This window comes from Phacochoerus africanus, chromosome 11, assembly GCF_016906955.1.
Source record: "Phacochoerus africanus isolate WHEZ1 chromosome 11, ROS_Pafr_v1, whole genome shotgun sequence".
Classification (NCBI taxonomy): domain Eukaryota; kingdom Metazoa; phylum Chordata; class Mammalia; order Artiodactyla; family Suidae; genus Phacochoerus; species Phacochoerus africanus.
Genome location: NC_062554.1, coordinates 120,905,008 through 120,923,062, shown reverse-complemented (window position 1 = coordinate 120,923,062; position 18,055 = coordinate 120,905,008). Strand labels below are relative to the sequence as shown.

Genomic DNA, 18,055 nt, shown 5'->3' with positions numbered 1-18,055 from the left:
CATAGATACAGCCTCACATTCTCAAATACATGCTATGTTTTAAACTTCATCTCAATACACCAAATGAGCAAATTTATTAAAGAATAACAAATTATTTGAAGATTTTATGTGCCATAGTATTAATGTTCATGATAACTATTTACTGCTTCTCTATTTAATAGCTGTCATTGGAGTTTCGTGGTGGCTCAGCGGAAATGATTTGATTAGTATCCATGAGGACAAAGGCTCGGTGGGTTAAGGATCTGGCGTTGCCATGAGCTGTGGTATAGGTCACAGATGCAGCTCGGATCTGGCACTGCTGTGGCTGTGGCATATGGCAGTGGCTACAGCTCTGATTTGATCCCTAGCCTGGGAACGTCCATATGCTGAGGATGTGGCCCTAAAAAGACCAAAAAAAATAGTTATCATTAATGTTCATTTTGACATATATAGTAAATAACTTCTTACTGAAATTTCTAACTTTATTTTCTTATCAAAAAGCACTGTAGAAAAAAATTTTAATCTTGGATCTATTCAATCATAACAGGAAATCAATTTTAAATCAGAAATAAATAAATGGAACCTATAACTACTTACAGCAGCCTTGGTCTGAGAAAGTGCATCCCATGTCGTAGTTACATCTGCTGGGCAACATTAATATTTACTGAATTAGAAGCTCTGAAGTGTATCTTGGAATCTGCATTTTAATAAGGTCCCAATGCACTCAAAAGTTTAAGAACCACTTTATTAGGCGGAACTATTCCTCAGCAAGCACTTTATTATATTGAACCAAAACATGATTTCTCTCCCACCCAGTAAAGGCAAGATTCCCGATACATGGTTTAGAGTTGTATTAGACACTGATCCCATTAGTCCTTAGGACAACTGGACTAACATCCCCACATACACGCCCATCAGACATCTCCATCAATAAGCAATATCCTCAGTTTATCCCAATGAGCTGAACAAATACAAAATCTTGTATTATACTCTATTTCATATTATAATATGAAAATATTAGAAAACTACCCCAACCTTTGATATAATAGTAGAAACAAAGGTAACATTTATTTACTCTATCAGATAATAGACCTTCAAGGACTATAAGCCCATATATTTACCTTGAATCATCCTTCTCTAGGATAAATATTTTCGTTTCTTCCAAATGTTCCTCATGTGACATGATTTTCAAACCCCTCACAAACCCAATAATCTTGCTTGAGATGTACTCCAGTTTGTCAATGTCCTTCAAAAAATATCATGCCCTGGAGTTCCCGCTGTAGTACAGTAGAAATGAATCCAACTAATATGCATGAGGATGCGGGTTCAATCCCTCGCCTTGCTCAGTGAGTTAAGGATCCGGCGATGCTGTGAGCTGTGGTGTAGGTGACAGACGCAGATCGGATCTGGCCATTGCTGTGGCTGAGGCAAAGGCCAGCAGCTATAGCTCCAATTCAACCCCTAGCCTGGGAACTTCCATACACCATGGTGCAGCCCTAAAAAGTAAATACATATATACCATGCCCTAAATTATAGTTACCCCAAATACGTCATTAAAAGAAAAAAAGAGTTCAATGAGACTACTATTTTTGTTATCTGCGTACTATAGATCTGTAACTACATTGGGAGCTACATGATACCATTTATTGACTTTAAGTCAGGATTTGTAAGCTACCATATATGACTAATTTCACACAAAGTGATTTTTTTTTTAAAGGACGGTCTCCTTTACAAAACAGTTTACTACTGAGTGCCTTAGAAGGTAAGGTATTTTAAATATTTAAAACAAAATTGAATTTTAAAGATTATCCACTTGCTTATAAATCAAAGCATATGTATAATTTTCATGCACTGATTAGCCCAGATTTTTAGGCATATGCCTAAATAAAGCATTAAGTTCATTTTTAAAAAAAACAAATCATACCTTGAAGAGTATCCGTGCTTTGAGAGTTTCTTGGATTTGGTAAAGGCACCTCTTTTGATTTGCTGCTCCTCATCCTGCCAATTTACCTGCAACCACATCATCAGCATTTACTCAAAATCAATATTAAAATATTAGTGGAAAAAACTTATCTTGCCTTTTGCGAAAGCCAGAATTTTGTCATCTCTAAAAGTTAGCTTTATAACCTCTCAAGAGTTCCTGATAATCTAATAACTTTATTTTTGCTTAAAAAACTAAACCATTAAAAATTATATCATGTACCTCACACAAACTAGGATGGCTACTACCAAAAAAAAAAAACAACCCCCTCAAAAAAGGTGTTGACTAAAATATGGAGAAATTGGAACTCTTGGACACTGTTTGTGGGAATGGAAAATGGTACAGCTGCTATGGAAAAGAGAAGGGCAGTTCCTCAAAAAATTAAAAATAAAATTATAATACAGTCTAGAACCAAAGAATTGAAAGCAGAGTCTTGAAAAGATTTGGATATATACTCATGTTCACAGCACTGTCCAAATAATCAAAAGATGAAGAGTTCCCTTGCGGCTCAGCAGGTTAAAGATCTGGCATTGTCACTGCTGTAGCTCTGGTTACAGCTGTGGTATGGGTTTGATTTCTAGCCTGCAAACTTTCACATGCCAACCAAAAAAAAAAAGGCAGAAGTGACCAAAGAGTCCATCAACAAAAGAAAAGTCAAATGTGCTGTATACATTCGGCCTTAAAGAGGAGGGAAATTTTCACATACACTATAATAAATGAACCTTGAGAACATTATGCTAAGTGAAATAAGCTAGTTACAAGGACAAATACTATATGAGGTACCTAGAGCAGTCAAAATCATGAGGACAGAAAGTAACGGGGGCTTGGAGAAAAGGAAAATAGAGTCATTGTTTAATGAGTACAGAATTTCGGTTTTGCAAGATGAAAGAGTTCTAGAGATGGGGTGGTTACGATGAATAAACAACAATATTACTGTACTTAATACTACTAAACTGTACACAGAAAAAAAGATAAAAGGTCAACTTTATGTTATGTGTATCTTACCACAATTTTTTAAAAATTTAAAAAAAGAAAAAAACTAGAGTTTGGGTCTTTTAAGCATGAGCCAAAGATGCTCTTTGCCTGGCCCTACAATAAACTTTTCTCTGTTTCAAAAAAAAAAAAAAAAAGAGAGCGAGAGAGAGAAAATATATCATGACTCAAAGAGAAACATCATCTGCAGCATATGGAGGTTTCCAGGCTAGAGGACGAATTGGAGCTACAGCTGCTAGCCTACGCCACAACCACAGAAACATCAGATCCAAGCCGTGTCTGCGACCTACAATACAGCTTAACCCACTGAGCAATGGCAGGGATCAAACCCACAACCTCATGGTTCCTAGGTGGATTCATTTCCACTGCGCCACAAGAGGATCTCCCATAATTCCATTTTTTAAGTATCAAACAGGCAAAAGCAGTCCATTGTTTTAGAAGTAAGGACGGTCATTACACATGTGGGTTTTTTTGGGGCATAATTAGAACTGAAGCAAGGAAGGGCTTCTGAAGTACTAATAGTATTGTTTATTGATTTGGGTGATTGTGTGGGTATGCTCAGTTTACAACACTTTATCAAACTGTAAACTTATATACTTTTTCAATGTATATTATATTTCAAAGTATTTTCAGATAACATGAAATAATTATATTCTGGTGGGTGGGGGGATGTGCTTGGGCTGTGGGATGGAAATCCTGTGAAATTGGATTGTTATGATCATTATACAACTACAGATTGGATAAATTCATTTGAGTAATAAAAAATAATTATATCCTGGTTTAGGTTTATACCTATAGTTTCAATTCAGTTCTATAATACGTCTAGTCTCATGAAGGACCTCAATTTTTCAATAAGACACCTTTCAAAATCTCTGGTTATTCCAGGCCCAATGAGTGTTATTAATAGAATGTATTTTCATCCATTCTTCACATAAGAATATATGTAAAATATGACCATTTTCTATAATAATAGAAAAAAAGAGTCACTGAGGAATAAATACAATGAAAAAAATCTCTTCATAGAAAGAAGGGAATCTAATCTTTCAAAACTGTTATCTTTCCGGTTCCATACAAATTGTAGGATTATTTGCTCTAGTTGTGTAAAAAAAATACCATGGGCATTCTGACAGGGACTGCACTGAATCTGTAGATTATTTTGAGTAGCATGGACTTTTTAAAATAATACTATTTCTTCCAATCCATGAATATGGTATATATCTTTCCATTTATTTGTGTCTTTAATTTCTTTCATTGATGTCTTACGGTTTTCAGAGTACAAGTCAGGGTGCGGCCCTAAAAAAAAAGAAAGAAAAAAAGAACTATGTATAAACTGTATTTGGGTTCATTTATTCACTCTCTGGACATGAACAAGGCAATGAGCAGTTAAACTGGAACAATAAAACACTGTCATCTAGATTCACTGAACTGCAGAAACCACTCAGAGAAGACAGGAGTTTCTGCTGTGGTGCAGTGGGTTAAGAATCCAACCACAGAGGCTCGGGTCACTGAGGAGGTGCAGGTTCAATTCCCCGGCTTGGTGCAGTGGGTTCAAGGATCTGGTGTTACAGCAGCTGCAGCTCAGATTCAATCCCTAGCCCAAAAACTTCATATGCTGCAGATGTGGTCATCAGAAAAAAAGGAAGACATTTCTCCCAGCTACTCAGGCAAAAGACTAACTAACTAGACCCATGGCTTTAAACCGCACAAAAAATCCTAGTGTTTCTTGGATTAGAGGGGAACGGTATGGCTCCAGCTGAACAGATCCTTTGTGGGAATCACTAGAGGGGTACCTGTGCTATCAGGCTACAGTATGGCAAACACATCTGCCTTGTTAAGAATTCTGTGTCTGTTAGCAATCAAGTTCTCTGATTCTGGAAGTATGGTGATGTTTTGAGTGCCCATCCTCAAAAGACCTAAATTCATTCTAACCTATACTGAAACCCAGTAACAAAACTTCCAAGATACAATGGACAGTCAGAAGCCAGAATCCTAACATGGAAATTGAAATAAATGGAATGAGAAGTCTAGTCCCACTGTTCAAGATCATATTCAATTACTTCAATCAGGAAGCAATATACTTCTCCTCTTAAAACCCATACCATACCATTCCCTCTCCTAAAATCCCAGGTTAATGTGAGCTGAAAGGGGGAGGTGGGGTTCCTAATACTCTTTTTCCTCTATTATCATCTCCAATTCTTTCATTCACTAGTATAGTCTCATTTAAACAAATTTGCTTAAAATTAGGGAAATATTTATATTCATTCTCTAAAAAACAAATATGGCATACTCTCTTCAAATATTAATAGTATACTTGTTTTACCCATTCATATATTTTCTTCTATATTTTTCCCTCTTCTATTTTCTTTTTCTTTTTTTTTTGTCTTTTTTTGCCATTTCTTGGGCCACTTGGGCATATGGAGGTTCCCAGGCTAGGGGTCTAATTGGAGCTGTAGCCACCGTCCTATGCCAGAGCCACAGCAACGCGGGATCCGAGCCACGTCTGCAACCTACACCACAGCTCACGGCAACGCCGGATCGTTAACCCACTGAGCAAGGGCAGGGACCGAACCCGCAACCTCGTGGTTCCTAGTCGGATTCGTTAACCACTGAGCCACGATGGGAACTCCCCTCTTCTATTTTCTACATTAATCTCTTATCTGCCTTCCTCTCCTCCCCTCCTCAGCTTTAATTCCCCTATTTTAATATCTACTATTCATATGTACACATGTTTATAATAGACCTTTACCACAGATATGCAATATAATCATAAATATACATGTATATACAGATGCACACATATATACATGGATGAATACACACTTGGTGAAACATAATAATATGCTTGGCTTCTTTTTTTTAAAAAATGAGCACGTGATATAAACAGGTATAAGAATAAACCACAGAAATAACTATTAAAAAATAAAATAACAAAAAATTAAAAAAATAAACCACAAAACATGAATCTTAAAATGCCAGTATAACATGTCAAAATGCACCTTTAGTCATAGTCATCATACCCACTCACTGTTTAATGCATGGCAAATAGGGACACACAGAAAACATCCTTTGTATTTAAATATCTTTTAAATATTATGCTTTAAAATCATTACTCCCTATGCTCAACCTCTGCAACTAGTTTTTATGCCTATAATCTCTCCGAAATAACTCCTAGCTACATTCACAATCATTCCCACTGTTTCAGAGCAGCCATGCAACACCTTCCCCCAAGCAGCTACAGAGTTCTTATCTCCTGAGCACATTTTCTCAAGCAGCTCTAGAAGAACCACCATCTAGGTAACATGTTAAAAACAGATGCCAAGGCTCTACCCCCGAGAGATTCTGAAATCAGTGGGTCTGAGAAGAAGCGAAAACCCTGCATTTTTAAAAGTCTATAGGGATCCCAATGCACCGTGAGCTTTGAGAACTATAGCTCTAGAGATCATCTTCAAGTCTACTTTGTGAAGCCAGAAGCTCCAAAACACTGTTGATTCCATAAAGATAAGTATTAGTAGAGAAAACTAATCCCATTCCCCAACCACCTGAGAACAACTCTCTTCTAAAGCTCCAGAACACATGATAGCAACAATCCTTTTAAACCAGAAGCCAAAATTGAAGACCTCTAACACTATGGGGGATGACCATAAAGAAGACAACAGATAATAATAATCATACCTAATATTTTCCATGTTTATTTTATGTGGGACATTGTTTTCCATACATTATTTCCAATCTCATGAGGCAACTATCCATATATTCATTGCACTGATGAAGAAACAGTATCAGATAGGCTATGGAACTAGTCCAAGGTTATTCAGCTAATAGAACTGGAAATTAAATCTAGATCTCTCTCAAACCTCTGAAAGCCTCTAATGGTCATTCACATAATGGCAGTCATTGGCATAGATGGTATTTGAAGCTTTGGGCATGAGTGAGGTCACCCAGGGATAAAGTGTAGTGTTAGAAAAGAGCCCAAGGTCAAACCCTCTTGAACCTGAAGATTTAAAAGAGGCCTAGCTAGCAAAAGAGATTGACAAAGAGAACTAGAGAGGAGGTGGAAAATCATAGTATAGTGTTTCAAGAGAATAGTCAAATGTGATGAATGCTGCCAAAAGGCCATGCAGGTTATTTGAAAATGCCCATTAGATTTAGAGGTGAAGAGGTCTTTGGTGGAGTTTAGTGAGAGCTAAATATGAAGAAATGGGGGCAGCAACTACACTGGAATGGCTTGAATAATGAATGACTGAAAAGTATCTCAACGCAGACTGAGAGTATTCAACCAATTTGGGGTTTTTTGTTTTTGTTTTTGTTTTTTTGAGAAGTTTGTGAAGGAAAAAGAGCACTAGTGGAGGAGAGTGCTGGGTTGAGAGATTTCTGTGCTTGTTTTAAGTAGGCTTGATTAAGTATAAATGCTGACAGGAAGAATCTCAGAGGAGAGGAAGCTAGAGATATGTATGAGAGAATAATTAATCGTTGAAGATTCTTGAGAAAATCTGGAGGCAGGTAAATCTTTTTCTTCTTTTCCTTTTTTTTTTTTTCTTTTTTATTTATCTTAGAGATGAAGAAATACTGAAATAGGTGAGGTTTTCTTACGGCTCCTTCCCTCTAAAAATTACCTTTTCTGTTCTTTTCCCATTCTCCCTCTTTATGAACTCTTAGCCTGCATAATAAGAGGGAAAGTTAAATGGTAAATATAATTCTTTAAAATTTCTCAGCTATTATTAGTTTTCTCTGAGCCTTTGTACTTCTTATATGAAGTGACTGTTTTGGTGATTCATGAAATATAGACTCCTTGTTGGCTTTAGATTATGTTTGCTATCAAGCAGTTTTTTTAAGTTGCATCCTATTTGATTTATAAATGCTTTTTATTTATATCGCTTTGAACTCGTTTTATGTCATTTACTATAGCTTTAATGAAACTGTGTTTCCAAGAGTTCCCATCATGGCTCAGCAGAAACAAATCTGTCTGATATCCATGAGGACGCAGCAGCCTCGATCCCTGGCCTCGCTCAGCGGGTTAAGAATCTAGCATTGCCATGAGCTGTGGTGTAGATCACAGACGTGGGTCAGATCTGGCATTGCCATGAGCTGTGGTGTAGATCATAGACGTGGCTCAGATCTGGCATTGCTATGGCTGTGGTGTAGGCCAGAGGCTACAGCTCTGATTCGACCCCTAGCCTGGGAACCTCCATATGCAGCAGATGGGGCCCTAAAAAGACCAAAAAGAAAAAAGAAAAAGAAAAAGAAAAAAAAATCATGTTTCCACTTTCTATGGCAAGTTAGAGTCATCCTTCAGTAACTGTTGTAAGTTAGCTGTCTGTCCCTGCCCCCACTTCCCCCTGCTTTTGCGCACTCCTTTCCTTCCCATACACACACATACACCGTTTTTATTTTTGAGGCCACTGTCTGGACCTTTCACTTATATTTTACCCCATCAAATGTAGTTTTTTAGTCCTTGTGATACTTGACTTTAATCTGAACAAAGCAGTACTATTCATTTATGCTTTGACTTTTACATGAAACAACTTCTTTATAATATGACACTTAAACTCACTGCAAACTGGACACGAAAATAAAACTCTTTGATCACTTAAATGAATAGTAAAAGTATTCTGAAAGTTAAGCTTGCAGTATAGTTAGGAGACAAAGAACAATACAGTGACGTGGATTCTATGTTACTGGTTTCTGAAATGATGGTCAGATCTTATCTCTCATATCCTAACTCACATAGCCCCACTGCTTATTCAGAAATCTCAAAGGCACATCCAACTCATCATATCCAGAAACCAACTCATAATTATTCCCAAAAAACAAACCTGAAGCATTCCCTCTGTCACTCCAATTGCAGAAGCAAGAAACATCCACAAGAGGTAATTATCTATATGACCTCTACGATCCTTTTCTACCCTAAATTTATCATCTGTACCACCAGTTCTCAGAGTGTGGTCCAAGCATCTGTGAGGGTCTACGAGACCTTTTCAAGGGTGTCTATTTAAAGTCAAAACTATTTCTGTAATAATATCAAGACATTATTTGTATTTTTCATTCTCATTCTCTTGGGACTGTATATAGTGGAGTTTCCCAAAGACTACATGATATATGATATCACAACAGATTGAATGCAGAAGAAGATATAGGAATCCAGATGTCTTCTATTAAGCCAGGCGTTAAAAAGATTTGAAAAATGTCAAACAATGCCACTCTTCTCACTAATTTTGTTTGTTTTGGAAAAGAATTATTTTTTATTTAAAAATGTGTTAATGATGTGAGTTTATGTTGTTTTAAATAAATTAATGTTTAAATGTTTCTAATACAATAAATATCAATAGATATAGCCCACAATATGAAACCCACATCTTCACAGAGGCAATGTCGGGTATTTAATCCACTGAGCCACAATGGTAACTCCTAACGTGTCTTCTTGATGACCAAAAAGTTTGAGAAAAGATGACTTATACCTATCATGTATGCATGTGTGTGTGTATATACATATACACAAAAAAGATTTAAGATGGCATTTTTCTTTTTCGGCCACACCTGAAGCATATGAAAGTTCCCCGGCCAGGAATCGAATCTGAGCTGCAGCTGTGACTACACCACAGCTATGGCAATGCCAGATCCTTAACCCACTGCACCGGACCAGGGATCAAACCTGTGCCATGGCACAAACAACACCCGATACTTAACCTGTTCTACCACAGTGGGAACTCCTAAGATGACATTCTGAAATTCATAATTTTCATTTATCTTCGAGTAGCAAATTTTCCTTTCACATTCACTGACGGTGCTCTCATTCAGTCACTCAGACTCCTTCAGCTCAAGTATTTACTGGGTTCCTACTATGTGCAGTTACTGGGGATAAAGATCAAAGAAATGACTTTCTCTTTCTCCTGGCTCTCCCAGAGAGTATTTTCCATACTTTTGCTACATTTCAGTTCTTTCATCTCTATCAGACCCTATGTAACCACCGTCTCTGCCTGAAAGGTTGAAAGAAAAAAAAAACAACAACAACCCTGCAACAGTAATACCATCCAGTCTCAATATAAAACAGACAAATTTAGTAGGGACTAGGCTAGAAAAAGTAGAAAACATTCCAGCTCTAAATCAGACTGACTACACTGCGTCATGTAAATTCTCAGAATAACCAACATTCCCATAATCTAGTAAAATATTCAAAAACAAAAGACCTGAAAATTTAGCCTCACCTCTTTTTACATATAAAATACAACCATCAACAACTACTTTCACAAACACAAGGATGACCTCTATAGTCCAGGAAATCCAGAAGAAACTATAACATTTGGCACCAGTTGGGACTATAGGAAGCAGGGTAAGGATTACAAAGAACACAATGTCCCCAATGAAACAGAGTTAAACTAGAGCCTGACTAAAGGTACCCCTAGTGTTTTACTTTAAAACCCTAAGAAGTCTATACTTTACTATTTAGTTATTCTGAATATCCATTAGTTTAACTACTCTTCTAAAGTAATTTCAAGGAATATATCCCCACAGAAGTGTTTTATAGTTTCCAAGTCAGGACTGTTTTATGACCTATAGCATGAAATTTTTCACTACAAAAGCTTTCCTGATACATTAGAAACCATTAACACTGGTTAACTCTGAGGAGGAGAGAGGATCCAGGAAAAGAGACAGATTTTTCAGTGGATATGTTTTTAACTTTTCTAAAACAGATCCATTTATCACATGCTGAAGAAAAAAACAGGAAAAAATACTTTTGAAAAGTTTCCTTCCAGTAATTTAGATAATTTAGAGACTGTTAAGGAAACAAATACAACTTTTTCTTTCACTTGAAGCCTCTGACTTCTTGGCACAGTACACTTGCACCCACTTTGTGGAGTCACAGCACTTTATCTTCCCTCTTACTCTCTTACCCCGCCCCAGTACCCCCCTCTACCTACAACTTACATATTTGTCCCTTACATGGGACTTCGAGGCTGTTTTATTTCTCTTTATATCACTAGTCCATGCACAGGAGAGAGCACACACTAGGTGCACCAGACCCGTTTGCTGAATTATGACCCCATTGATAAGTCTCAGAATCCAATTCATAAATGCAAACAGGCAAAAAAAAAAATCAACCAAAAAAAACAAAAACAGTTATTTCATATAATATGAAGAGGCTGACCATCAGTAAGAAAATTTCTTACATCATATAAAAAATAATAGTTATATCTGTACATACACATTTTATACTTTAAAACAAGATGAAAATGGAGTTCCCATTGCAGCTCAGCAGGCTTAAGAATCCGACTAGTATCCGTGAGGATTTGAGTTAGATCCCTGGCTTCGCTCAGTGGTTTAAAGGATCTGGTGTTGCCATGAGCTGCAGTGTAGGTTGCAGACACAGCTGGACTTGGTGTTGCTATAGCTGTGGTGTAGGCAGGCAGCTGCAGCTCCAAATGGACCCCTAATCTGGAAACTTGCATAAGCCACAGACATGTCCCAAAAAACCCAAAAACAAGCAAACACACACCAAAACTAAAAAGGATTTTTTAAACAAATACTCTTACTTTATTTATTTAGACATGAAAATCATGAATGAAATGAAGCCTATTAACTTGTAACCAGTGTTATCACTCATGAATGATTTTTAAATCTACTTTTAAAAAGGGAGAGATGCCACAACTGCAAAGCAGCTTTTACAAATCTACTCACAACGACAGAAACTTTAAGTGGTTAACTTTTTTTTTTTTTTTTGGCATGTGGAAGTTCAACCAGGGACTGAACCCATGCCACAGCAGTGACCAGAGAGGCTGCAATGACAACTGCCAGATCCTGGACACAATGTGCCACAGGAGGAACTTTTTAAAAAATCAACAAACTCCAAACTTATCAAAGATAAATCAGATTCCTATAGTTATGAAAACATCCTTTCATCTGGAAAAAGATCTTTACATAGTTATTTCTCTATAGAATTTTAAATAATTCATCATACCAAAAACAGTGTAGCAACTACACGAATATTCAGAGATGTATCTATTACACAAGTGTAGTCTAACTTCATTTATAGCTAATCTGAGAACAAAACATATTAGAGCTAGAAGTCAGGGATCATATAGCCTGATGTTTTTCAACTATGCAGCTTAATAGTACCATGATGTAGATTTAGAAAAAAAAATCCATCTGGTAGGTTGGAGTGAGCATTTTTTAAATAAAGACAAACAGAACTGAATTGAAAATATTAGGGTGGGAGTTCCTGTTGTGGTTCAGCGGTTAATAAACCTGACTGGCATAAATGAGGACACAGGTTCGATCCCTGGCCACGCTCAGTGGGTTAAGGATCCAGCACTGCCATAAGCTGTGGTATAGGTTGCAGACTCGGCTTGGATCTGGTGTTGCTGTGGCCATGGCACAGGCTGGTGGCTACAGCTTCAACTGGACCCCTAGCCTGGGAACTTTCATATGCCGTGGGTGCGGCCCTAGAAAGAAAGACAAAAAAAAAACAAAAAAACAAAAAAACAGAGTGTATTAACAATGCTAATGGGTTTTTTTTTTAGTGAAATTTTCATTTGATTTTTTATATAGATTTATACTTATCTATGTACATTATGTCCCCATGAAAACATCTTTTTTTTTTTTTATTATAGGTATCCTCGTCAAAAGGGTTCAAGAGGTTCCCAAGCTTTCTCAGTTCACAGAACCCTTTGTGTCTCAATAACTCTTTTTATGGTACTCCTAGGTCAAAAAAAAAACAAAAAACCCTAACAGTTCCAGTTATTAGGTAGTTAAGATATAAGTGTTTATGCCCTAATAACTTAGTAGCAGCTTGAAAAAGATATGTAAATTAAAAGAAATATTTTAATGATTAAATAACAATTACTTATTGTACATGTACATCTAATAGACATTACATAACTTCTCAAATTTTGAAATCACTTTTGATACCACCACTTTCATTTACTGCTTCACACTGATTTTTGCACAGTACTTGCTTTTTAATCACAGCAACCCCAAAACCTAGGTTTTGGAAGACATACTTCCCTAAAAGGAATGTAACACAATCTCATGCATACTACATCAAACTAATAGTTTGAGCAATGGCCCCACAGATGTCAAAATAACCTACAGATAACCCACAGCTGTCAAATACTACTGTTTCCCACAAAAATTTAAAAATATTCCACAGTCCCCATGTGAGTTTACTATGGTGCTCCAAGGTACACAACAGCACAGTGTGGGATCCTGAGTTTAAGAAACAACGATCTACGTGCTTACTTTGTAAATTAAGACATGAGATGTAAGGTGACAAAGCTAGTAGAAAAACAGATTTATTAGGAATTTTCAAAGATTAATTTTAACTTTCCATCAACAACATTTTCCAATAGAATCTAACCATGTGATATTCTGCGGATGAAATATGTAGCTCTGAAAAACTATATTCACAAATACACTGGAGTTGCCGTTCGTGGTCAGAAGAAACGAATCTGTCCATGAGGACACTGGTTCGATCCCTGGCCTTGCTCAGTGGGTTAAGGATCTGGCATTGCTGTGGCTGTGGTGTAGACCAGAGGCTACAGCTCTGATTTGACTCCCAGCCTGTGAACTTCTATATGCCACAGGTGAGGCCCTAAAAACAAACAAACAAACAAAAAACATTTATATGGCTATATAATAGAAGACAAATTCTGCCTCAATATTTTCTTTTTCATAAAAGTTTCAAAAATTATAAAAGTGGAACTTAACGCAAAAGTATATAAGTAAAAAAAGTCATCCACTCTCACAGGGATAAGGACAGCTAATAGTTTAATGCCTATCCTTACAGAGCTTTTCCTATGCACATACAAAATCAAAACAAAATCAAACTACACTCCTTTGCCTATGCACTTGTTTGATGTTACAGAATTGAATCACATTCCCCAGAGCAATCCAACTTATTTTTCACTCAATATTACATCATGAACATTCTTCCTTGTGAGTACATAATAGTAATTGAAAATACCTATGAGGTGCTTACTTAAGGCTTAACTATTAAATCATTTAATTTGCACAACAGTCCTGTCAGGTGAGAACTATAATTATATCCACCTTATAGATGAGTTTAAGTAACCTGCTAATGGTTACAGCTAATAGGATTTGAACCCAGAAAGTTGACTGTTAGGTCCCTGTGCTCAAAGATACACTCATCTACTTTTCATGAAGTATAGATATCCTTCAATCTGCTAACAAATGCATTGTACCTCACAGCATAATATACTATAATTTTAACTATTCCTCTACCAATGGACATTTAGGACTTTTTGTTATTTAAAAATGTTATTGACATTTATTTGTAATAATGCTAAAATGAACTTCCCTATGGATTCGTTCTTGTGATCTTGTGTTAAAATTTCTGTAAGATAAACTCCAAAAAATGAAATGACTCTATCAAAGAATATATGCACTTTTAATTTTGATAGGTAATGCCAAATTTCCTTCCAAGATCAATTGTACCAATTTATAGTCCAAAAGATAGAGGAGAGGGCTAAGAATCATTTTTACGTTTAAAAGTATTTTTGATTCTTTTAAAGAGAGGCCTGTTTTGAGTTTTTAATTAATACTTATGTAGAAGGGATTGCCAGTTTGTTCACAAGTATCCTCTGATTTGATAATTATCTGACATAGTAAACAAATGTAGACTTAAGAGCTGTGTGGTAGAATCTTCATCCAGTTATGGGTGAGATATTTCCTCTATATGATCCTTTGTTTACTTAGGTATAAAACGTGGGAACTGGACTACCTGACCTTTAAGATTTAAAACTCTCAATGCTGTAATTAAGAAATGACTTAAAGTTATTACAAGCCCATAATTATAGTACTAGTACAACAGGTCAGGGTCTTAAAGCTCCCATTTTCTTTAAATTACAATACCTATTGCCAGAACACCTAAGCAAATCATTAAAAGTCAATAAAGTTTTCAGGACCTACCTGTGGCTTATTCTAAGCAGATTTTTTTTTTTTTTGCTTTTTAGGGCCACTCCCACAGCATATGGAAGTTCCCAGGCTAGGGGTCAAATCCAAACTGCAGCTGCTGGCCTATACCACAGCCACTGCAAAAGCAAATCTGAGCCACATCTGCAACCTACACCATAGTTCCCATCAACACCAGATCCTTAACCTACTGAGCCAGGTCAGGGATCAAACCCACTTCCTCATGGATACTCGTCAGGTTTGTTACAGCTGAGCCATGACAGGAACTCCCTGAAGTAAGTATATTCTTAAGAGTTGATGTGTGCCTAGGAACCATGAAACTAACGTGGGTTTTTCTGTTTAAGTATTATGCCAAGACCACTCTCTAGTCAAGACCACTCTCTAGTCAGCCAATATTTATTGACTATTTTATTATGTGCTAGGCACTGGGTGCACAACAGTTAACAGACAATCTTAATAATTAACGTAATGCTATGGAAACATTAATGTTTTTAAAGAACTAACAGACATCAACATAAAGAACCAGTGGCCTGTCAAAAAGTAAGAAAAACTTAACTTTTTTTTTGATTTAAAAAACTAAATCCCAGGGAGTTCCTGTCATGGCTCAGCGGTAACGAACCTGACTAGGATCCATGAGGATGCGGGTTTGATCCCTGGTCCCATTCAGTGGGTTAAGGATCCAGCATTGCTATGAGCTGTGGTGTAGGTCGCAGATGCGGCTCGGAGCCTGCATTGCTGTGGCTGTGGCGTAGGCTGGCACCTGTAGCTCCGATTTGATCCCCAGCCTGAGAATTTCCACATGCCTCGAGTGCAGCCCTAAAAACAAACAAAAATACTACTTGCTGAAATTGTAAATAAAACTAATTATGACATTAACTAGACATACAGAGATCACTTTGCAATATACACGAAGACGGAACCATTATTTCGTACACCTGAAACCAATGTCATACCTCAATAAAAGTAAATGTAGAAAAATTTTAAAGTCCTAGATCTGCGGAAATAAGAGCATCAGTCACAATAATAAGTGAACTTTGTGTGTCAATCTTCACAACTCAAAATTAGGACATTTATCAAATCTACCTGACAAAACTGCTATGAGGACTAAATAAAACAGTTGACATGGAAGCACACCAAAAAATGATGTAAGTTATTTCAAACAATTTCTTTTTGCTCCTACTGTAACTCACAGCTATTAAGCAACAAAATTCATTAGGGACTTCATCTTTCTTCTGTCCATGATATGGTATGTTTACAAAATGGGCAACAGAAGAGTTAAGTCCTCTTGTGGTTCAGTGGGTTAAGGATTCAGCCTTGTCACTGCAGCGGCTGGTCGCTGTTGTGGCACGGGTTCTATACCTGGTCCAGGAACTTCATAACTCATAAAACTGACTACCCCACAGAAGGCTGGCTATTCAAGTATTAATGCTCTTACATAACATTACACACCAATATATCTAAAGAGAAACAGAAATTCTTCCACATATGTATGAAATTGTTTATGTATTATAACGCACCATCATTACAAACACAAGCCCCAAGCTACTCACTAGGAAAAGATGAGATACACATGTATTTATCCACACATACAATGTATTCTAGCTTGATATTTATTTTTCTGATTAGAGCATCAAAGTCAATGCAATGAAGGTTCAAATGGTTCAGATTCATTTTTATTACAGTGAATGGAGTTGGTCAGTTTAGCGCACCAAAACTAATTATTACACGCCCATGGACTTAAAGTAACTTCTACCACTGGTCTAACAACCAATCCCCCAAGTTAAAATCTCATGTTATTAGCGGCATTCTGCCTTGTTTAAAAACAAAATTTTAAACTAAGAAATGTTTTAAATGACGAGTATTTTATCATTACTTCTACAAACCTTTTCAAGTTCTTACTAGTACTGCCTAAGATAGCCTTTCCTTTAAAACCTTTTAGATACAGGGCTGTAGGAGGTTTCATTAACATGGCAACATAAGCACTAACGACTTCTCCAAATTCAAAACAAGAATCACCATCAAAACCAAACAAGCTGGTAGGTACATAGGTGGATACAGATCACTATTCCTGACAAAGCCTTTTTTCCTACATGGAGGATTTGCTACTACACTAAAACCACATTTAAATGTATGCCTATGTGCAACTTCCTATCCTTTAGGATAGCCAGCCAAATTCCAACCCCATATGTGTGACATTAGCTAAATATCATTGAGCTTGTTAGGCTCCACTCAGAAGAGGGCGGGGAAAATACTGACAACTTTCAAAGCGTACAAGCTTTTAAAATCTCCCCCTACATCACTGGTGAATAAACGGACAGACTACATTCAGCAGCTGCCAGACTGGAGCAGAAGATGAAAGTTTTCCCTAATACTTGAGAATGTTTTTCCCCACCAAAAAGGAACAGAAACTAGTCATCCTTGCTACGGGGGCCAGTTCCCCGGAATTTCCCAAAATATGCCTGATCTCCGAAAGAAGAAGGGTCACTTCTCCGGAGACCAAAGGCGAAAGGTATCTCACATCTTCCAAAAAAGAGAAGGGGCGGGGGAGGAGGCGCAGGCACTGGCAGGTGAGCAAGAAAATCCCGTCTACCGCCGGCAACAGCGGGATCTAAAACCCAGGTCTCGGAATGGCCCTCCTAGCAAAGCCTCAGGACCCACGAAGGCCCCCCGACGGGGACGCCCAGCTGGGCCAGGGCTCCCCGCGCCCCGCCCCGCCTCTCACCGCCGCCGGGGACCCGGGACCGCGGACAGAGACAGCAGAGGCTAAGCGAGCGTCCGCGGTCCCGGCCAGGTCCTGCCGCAGCTCACCTGAGAATGTCGCCTCCGCCCTCGGCTCCCACGGTGCATCCCGCGGGGCCTGGCGGAGGGTGCAGTGACGCCGCCCCGACTGGCCCCAGGGCTGCCCGGCCTGGCCTCTCCGCTCTGGGGACGCACCGGGTGCCCGCCTCAGACCGGCTCCCGGGATCCGCCGGTCTGCAGAGAAGGAAGGAGAGGCGGAAAAGCTGCCTCCCCTCCCCCACAGCAAGCCACCGTCTGAGCTGCGGCTCTCTGCAGTTCCCTCTGGCGCAGGTCTGGCCCGGCTCCCCCGCCCGGGAGTCACTTCGGCAGCGGCGGCCCAGTCGCCATTACAGCCCAACAACTGACACGGAGGAGGAGCCGCGCCGGCGGCAGCGGCGG

General features: G+C 38.1%; 1 protein-coding gene across 3 annotated transcripts in view; it reads right to left on the bottom strand.

Annotated features, from left to right (window-relative positions):
* The window catches only part of CEP350 (centrosomal protein 350), a 156,549-nt gene extending 138,725 nt beyond the window's left edge, over nt 1–17,824 (bottom strand). For 2 of the 3 annotated variants that reach the window (XM_047751751.1, XM_047751753.1), the window contains exons 1-3: nt 17,687–17,824; nt 1,904–1,989; nt 577–623 (exon numbers count right to left, since the gene is read on the bottom strand). In XM_047751751.1, coding sequence (XP_047607707.1) covers nt 577–623; nt 1,904–1,976 — 120 coding nt within the window. In that variant the 5' untranslated portion in view covers nt 1,977–1,989; nt 17,687–17,824. The remainder of the gene's footprint in view (nt 1–576; nt 624–1,903; nt 1,990–17,686) is intronic. The other variant, XM_047751752.1, reaches the window with a different exon arrangement.
* Between the last annotated feature and the right edge of the window lie 231 nt (nt 17,825–18,055).